The following is a 7,500-nucleotide window of genomic DNA, read 5'->3' as shown; positions in this document are numbered from 1 at the left end:
GACCAACACTTCGAGGTCTTTCAAATAGTCTTCACCGAGCCAGCGTTGATACGAGTTCCTTTCTCCAACAGCGACAAGTCTCTTGGTGGAATCTTTGAACAACAGATCACTGCCGCCGTATTTGGAGGAGTTGAACAGCTTAAACATGCTGGAGTTGGTTTGGTTAACTCCGTAATCCTCTGACGCTTTCACCAGCAGGTGTCTGAAATTGCTATTGTGATCGTGACTCGATTTTGTCATCACAGCATGCGCGGGCACATTAGCGAGGTAGCAATTCTCCCAGAAAGCTGGAAACATAATGAGGGTTAGTAAAGTTAATTAGTACTACCGACGAAACATTCACTGCACGATCATTGTTGCCACAAATTTTCAAATTTTCATTCTTTTTTTTCCACGCTCTAAAATATATTTTTTGCTTCTGATCAGTTTTCGTTTGTTTTTCTTTCTTTTTGTGAACTCCTCTGTAATACGGTTCTCCGGTTAGCCCTATTATGCAACCTATATCTATACACACGCTTCTATCAAGTTATCAATTCTGTAAATGCGGATTTCCGCCCAGATGTAGTTAGTTGTATTTGTATTGTATATTGTCACAAGTATTGTATATTGTCACAGTCGCAGGTTTTGTGTAATTTGATGCCTAGATTTTTCAAACTTTAAACTGTACAAGTAGTTGTTAACCAACGTACGTTAACAGTCGCAGTCATTTGGTACTGAATTCTTCTGCTTCAAACGTTTGATATCTGCAACCTCTTTGTTTTTTGTTCACAACCAGCTTTTTGTAACTTAAGGGTGAAATCCTTGAGACTTCAAAGCCTCAAAGGGGAGGGAGTCGTTTTACACCGTAGGTACTGAAATGGACTTCATCACATAATGACCATAATCCTGGGCTACAAAGAAAATTACCCTCCCTGTCCCTATCGTTGTTCAAAGGGCTGATAATTTTATCCGGTTGATAAGTCATAATCAATCAGTTTGAATCTGTGCAAAGATTTGAGTATTTCCTTTCGTAACAGGAAAATACACGCTCCAAACACATCAAAGTTAAGGCTAATTTTTAACGTGATTTTATAATGGCTTACCCACTTTATAAAGTAATCAAGCCTGTGAACAACAGAGGACTAGATAATAATTTGCCCCAGACGTGTGTGGTCCTCTATCTTCATTCCTTAGCCTATTCAAGTCTCAAGCACTGATCTTGAGAAAATTAACTGTTTGGCTTCGGGCTTTGGAAGGTTAGCTAGCATTTTAAGATTAGCGACTCTAGAATAATAATAACAATAATATTAATATCAATATCAATATCAATATCAATATCAATATCAATATCAATATCAATATCAATATCAATATTAATATTAATATTAATATTAATATTAATACAGGATACCCCCTCAAGAACAATAAGCACTGGTATCAAAGGGGGTCCTGCTATTAAAATACTTGAGTAAAAATATAGAAAATCTAAAAGGAAAAAAAAAGCTAAAAACACTGTTAGATGGCCGATATCAACAAAAGGATATGTACATCTACACGAAATCATCGAAAAATAAATAAAAGAGGTTATATGTGTGAACGCCCCAACAAAGTTTCACAAGCAACTGGTGGTTCATAACCTCGAAGAATGCAAATGTGCTCAAGCACTTTGAGATATGATTGTAGACAGAACTTTAGCTACTCACCTTCGGTTAATAAACGCATCGCATGCACAAAGGAAGGATCGAAGTTGTCCTTCTCTGTTAACAGCTCTTTCGTCTCGACGGGCGATAGATTGTTGTCAAAGTCCAGTACTCGTCGCTTTTGAGATTCCTGCCTAGTTTATCCAACTGACTTTCCATTATTGAGCTCCATAAGGGTATATTTTGTTTAAGGATCCACTAAAACGCCATTCGCGTTACATGACTTTCGACGCCATTGCAGGCTACGTTAATGATTCTACTGTGTCCACCAGAGAAATCTACGCAGTTCCACTACCCTCTGGATCCTAAGAAAATACGCGCAGAAGGCTCTATGCACAAAGACACCACTTACCAGGGGAGTGACAGGCAAGACTTTTACCGACACGGAAAAAAATAAAATAAATAAAACAAACAAACTAAACGCAGACCTCGACTGGGTTTGTCATAGGCAACCCAGTAAAAAGATCAGATTTATAATTTTGTCTCTCTTGGGGAAATCTGAGCTTTTTGATTGGTTAATTTGATTCTAATGATCGATTACTCCTGTCCCGGTCATATGACGATGGCGATGGATGTTGTCGGGAGAGGAGAGAAAATGTTCCGCGACTGTAGTAGATTTAGCCTGCGAACGCAGACGTATTTCCGGCGGTCTATTTCGGGGGAGAGGAACGACCGCCGGAAATACGTCTGCGTTCGTAGTTCTCCTCCCCTTATCTCCTTTTTTTAAATCAAAATGAACAGTATCAGAGGCTAACTGGAAAACCTCACGGTTCCTTTAGCCCTAGGCTCCAAATAATTTATTACTAGTTATCCTACAGTAAATTTTTTAATGTATATAACATTTTTTCTTGTAATAATTCTAAGTGTGAGTCAATAAAGATTGATTGATTGACTGATTGATTGAGTTCCTCATCCTTCAGCCGGGAGGGAACTGGCAATCGCGGAACAACTTGATAACTGCGTGACAAGCGCCGGTGTAAGTTATTTTTTGTTTTTAATTCAATTAAATTAAAAGGGTTTTCAATTCACAACTTTTGCGGATGAAAGGTGGTAACTGTGAATTAATAGTTATTCTTTGAGGGCGTACTAGATTTATAATGATGAATAACCAAATAAGACGCGAACCATTTATACGAGATATTCGTGTCTTTTGTAGGAGGCGAACGTATAAATGGTACAGTTCGCGTCTTAGCTAAGACACGTCTTATTTTCTCCCGTATAAATGACCCTAATATGTTATCCCTGAGCAGCTAGCGGTGTGGTGGTCAAGCGGTTGCTTTTAGTTTTTTCTTTTTATTGCTACCACAAGTCCTGGGACAGAGTGGTCAAAATGGAAGATAATCCTTCATTTGAGGAAGAGATTGTTGTCCAGAGCCAACTGGTTTTCGTGCTCAGCCTTTGGCGGCTAAGAGAGCCGGGTGGCTCTGGGGACGAGAATGCCATTGGGAACTGGGAACGAGGTTGGTTTTCATTTGGCGTTATCTAAAGTGCGGCGGAGGTCATTAAAACGCTATTTCAAACGTCGTTTAGTTTCTCCTATGTACTGTAGATGACATCTTTTACATTGAATCATGTAGACAAGGTTTTATGTTATGTGGGAATTAATCGCACTTAAATACGAGTTACAACCCGGGATGTTGAGAATTCATTCAATTAGGCAAATAACCACACAAGAAGTGAGAAAGTCGCCAGGACAATAAGGTACGGCTTTTTATTATTAACAACTTTTGCGTGTAAATATCGTTTTTAATTTGTTATCGAGACACCCATACAAATCCTTATAATTTTTTTTCGCTCCGAGTCTGGGCTGCCTGTGGGTCAGGTAGCGCAGTTTTTGCCACAGCGAAAAGAACCGGAAGGAAGTCTGGAATTAGAATGAGTTACATTAGGGGACAGTTTAGCTGTTACCAGCAGGTCTCGAAGGTTAGGGGTGCATCTGAAAACCACAACAGGTAGATTTGCAGCGCACAGAGCCTGAAAAGAAGTAGATTGGAGTGTTTTTTTTTTAATTATATTGAAGATAGAAGGAAGTGATGGATTAAGGGATTCCGGGATAGACGAGTTCACGCTCTTGACTGCATCATGGGTAATCAGGGCAACATGGCGGGAAATTCAAAGGTTTGTATAGAAGTTCAAAGCAAAATACAATATATTGTACATGACTCTACTTTATAGACTTTCGCCTTCATAAACCAAACAAATAAGTTTATTTTCACAACTGAGATGAACTACACTTGGTACCCGTTCTTTGGAATTCCAAAATATTGCTTTTTTTGTCTCCATACATTCTCTGTAATTTTGTGTCTTTGGAATTACAGGAAATATACGGCAGAAACTCTTTTTAATAAAATAATTTCTACAATAGCCATTCTCTCCAAATTTATTCTGCCGCACCTTTGAGCGCATATCTTCTGTTTTGGAAAATAAAAAAACGAAAATTGTATATCATGAATACTTTTCATTATTTCGAACTAAAATACAAACCTTTGAATTTCTTTCCATCTTGCCCTAATTACCCATGATGCACTCAAGAGCGTGAACTCGTCTATTATAGGCCGTTATGAAAGGCATGCGTTCAGGTTTTTTATCTGGTTAGGTTGTAGCGTATGTATGCAGCGGGGAATGTCTGCGGTGCGTTGTATTTGCTTTGCCAGAACAAAGTCGCGTTTGTAACCTCGTTTCAGAAGGTATGTCTTTAGTTCAGTAGTGCGAATCTTGAACGTTTCGTCGGTAGAACAAATTCGTCGTAGGCGGCCGAGTGATAGGCTGAAAAGAATGGCGTTTTTTGTATGTAGAGGATGACAGGAAGAATAAAGTTAATGTTGGTGTTTGTCCGTAGGTTTCGTGTACAGGTCTGTATTTATACTTCCGTCGCTAGTTAGTGAGACGTTGACGTCAAGGAAAGGAACATTGGTGGGAGAGTATGAGCTGGTGAATTTTATGGTAAGGTGAATGCTGTTGAATTAATCGATGAGAATTGTTAGGTTCTCGGGACTTTCAGTCCAGATCATAAAAATATCATCGGTGTATCTCATCCCAAGTATGGGGTTGAAATGGGGCTTTCCTTAAAGCATTTTCGAAATGCCCAAGGAAAAGGTTAGCAAAAGTGGGGGCCATTTTAGTGCCCACAGCTGTGCCGTGGATTTGAAGATAGTGGCTATCATTAAAAGTGAAGTTATTCAGGGCGAGAATCACGCGGATGAGAGGGAGCTTTAGCAACGACAACAGCGATGGCAACGAGAACGTCACAAATTTTCATATTACGTGGGCAAAAACAATAGCTTGGCACGCTCTACACGTGCATCTTTTCATTTTTGTTTATTTCTTTGCCGGCGTCAGCAAAACGACAAAGTGAAATGACCAAATTTGAGGTTTCAGGGAGACCGTCAGCACTTGAGGATAAATTTTCATTTTCTCCCCTAAACTGTGCGCCGTTCACACCAGTTTCGTTCTTGAGGGTTTCCCACACCTTTGCCACGTTAAATGCTTGGTTTCGCGAAGCGATTACAATAACGCGAATTCACATTTAACGACGACGTTCTCTTTGCCGTTGCAGTTGCCGTTGCTAAAGCTCCCTAATAAGTCTTTACGTCAGACGTTAACTCAAGCGTAAATTGTACTTCATTTGCACCAGTTTGGGCTTTTCTTACCGGTTAAACGTTGCCTAGGACTAAAACCTACGCCTGATAGGGGATAGTTGTAAGCGAGGCGTCGCACAATAAGTGTACAAGCCAATGTCGCTTCAAGTTGAATCGGAGCCTGATGTAGTTCACCGAGCATCGTGAAAAACTGGCAAATTACTTTTGACTGGTATGCTTGCTAATTTGCGGCTGCCTCTTACGAGACAGCTACAACTTTGCAAATAATTCAACACGAATTCTGCTCATCTTTAGCTCTTGGCATGTCTGGGTTCTCAATAGCCGATATCTTTGTTTCTTTGTATTGCGAGTAGCGTACTGTGTTTTTCAATAAAAAAGAGAGATAAAAAAATTATATGTTTATGTGGGGTGTGGTTTTTCGTGCACTTTCCACCTTCATTTCGTACTCGCGCTTGCGAGGCCCTTATCAAACGAGACTCTCGCTGCATGTGAAGGCAAAGCGGCCTCTTGTTTTAATTCAATTGAAAGACTTCACTGCAGGGCCGCTAGAATTTGTCTTAGCTTACCTAAGAATGTGGCATCAACTGATGTATTGCGTTTCGTTAACTGGCATAGAGTTAGATTAGATTATAAGGTAGAAATCAGACGTACAATGATTTATTACCAGAGCCGTTGTCTGCCAGTATCTTGTTAAAGCGGGATAGCCGTTACTCTACGTGTCGAACAAGGCGCTATAGCAAACCAAGTTATAATTATAGCTTCATAAAGGACTCGTTAACCCACTAGGGGCCTCGTCTTTGGAATTTAGTTAATTGTCGTCATAATATAATGATAATCTAAACTTTAAGGAAATTAGAAAATGGCTCATGAGTAAGCAGTATTTTGTAAATTTATTTTTAATAGTACATGTGTATCTACTGTCCTCTACAGAGAACCGGATTTTAGATTAAGCTGTCTTTGTATAAAACAATGAACCTTCTATAAATTCGTAACCAATACACGCGTGACTTGTGCTCGACAAACGTTGCCTTCTACACCTGTAATACCAAATTCAAATTCAACAAATGACTTTGCTGACAAATCTGAATAGCATAGATATACAGATTCTGCACTAATTTTTGTTTGACGGTGAAATTGTTATAGCCCTGGCAATTTTCATAGAGTAAAAGCTAGCAAGACGTAGGAAGCACGTCTCAACTCTGACTTAATGGAAGCATCCATTCCGTTGAAACAAATTAAAGTTAAGGTTATGGAAAATACAAACACAATGAATTGCTAAGAAAAAATAAAGAAGAGAAAACATTTCCCCTTCTTTTTTTTCTCAAAGACCTAGATTTCACTGTGGCCACGGGGTCACCTTTAGTAAAACGAAAAAAGACGAACTTCGTAATAAACAAGAGAAAATAAAGAGTCAGGGAAAGATGTTAACATTGGTCATCTCCTTCTTGATAATTTAGCGAGAATGCACTATTTTGACAATTTCAGTACTTGCACAATGACCTAATGAACCCCTACGAGTGTAATCGTATGGTGGTAGCCTCGACTCGACGACTCCCGGACAAGAACTCTCGGACTTTTCCGAGTATCTCCGCTTGTGACCACCGAAGAAGTCATCAACCGAGGCTAACATTTGTCATCTGCAGAAAAGAGTTGGCAATTCTCCTCTCTCACATGACGTCAAGCCGGCCATATTTGTACCCCAAACTAATCCTCCAGGCGTCGATTGTTCAAAAGGTGGATAACGTTATCCACCGGATAAATCACTATGACTTATCCAGTGGATGGTGGTTTATCCGGCAGATAGCGCTATCCATCATTCGAACAACTGGGGCCTAGTTGTTCAAAAGGTGGATAACGCTATCCGCCGGATAAATCACTATCCATTGGATAGTGCAATTGGTTTCGCTATGACTTATCCACTGGATAGTGATTTATCCGGTGAATAGCGTTATCCACCTTTTGAACAACTGGAGTTGTTCAAAAGGTGGATAACGCTATCCACCGGATAAATCGCTATCCAGCAGATAAACACTAGCAAAACCAATTGAGTTATCCAGTGGATAGTGATTTATCCAGTGGAAAGCGCTATCCACTCTTCGAACAACTGGGGCCAGGTGTATAACGCTATCCACCGCATAAATCACTATCACAGCGGATAAACACAACCAAAACCAATTGAGTTATCCAGCGGATAGTGATTCATTCATTTGATAGCGCTACCC

At 39.8% G+C, this 7,500-nt stretch overlaps 1 protein-coding gene across 1 annotated transcript in view; it reads right to left on the bottom strand.

Annotated features, from left to right (window-relative positions):
• The window catches only part of LOC137977165 (otolith matrix protein 1-like), a 39,318-nt gene that overhangs the window by 153 nt on the left and 31,665 nt on the right, over positions 1-7,500 (bottom strand). Inside the window, exon 6 of the mRNA XM_068824435.1 lies at positions 1-303. This exon is cut by the window's left edge and continues 153 nt beyond it. Within this exon, the coding sequence (XP_068680536.1) occupies positions 1-303 (303 nt within the window). The remainder of the gene's footprint in view (positions 304-7,500) is intronic.

Source organism: Montipora foliosa, chromosome 11 (genome assembly GCF_036669935.1).
Source record: "Montipora foliosa isolate CH-2021 chromosome 11, ASM3666993v2, whole genome shotgun sequence".
Taxonomy (NCBI): domain Eukaryota; kingdom Metazoa; phylum Cnidaria; class Anthozoa; order Scleractinia; family Acroporidae; genus Montipora; species Montipora foliosa.
This window is presented reverse-complemented; position numbering and strand designations above follow the sequence as displayed.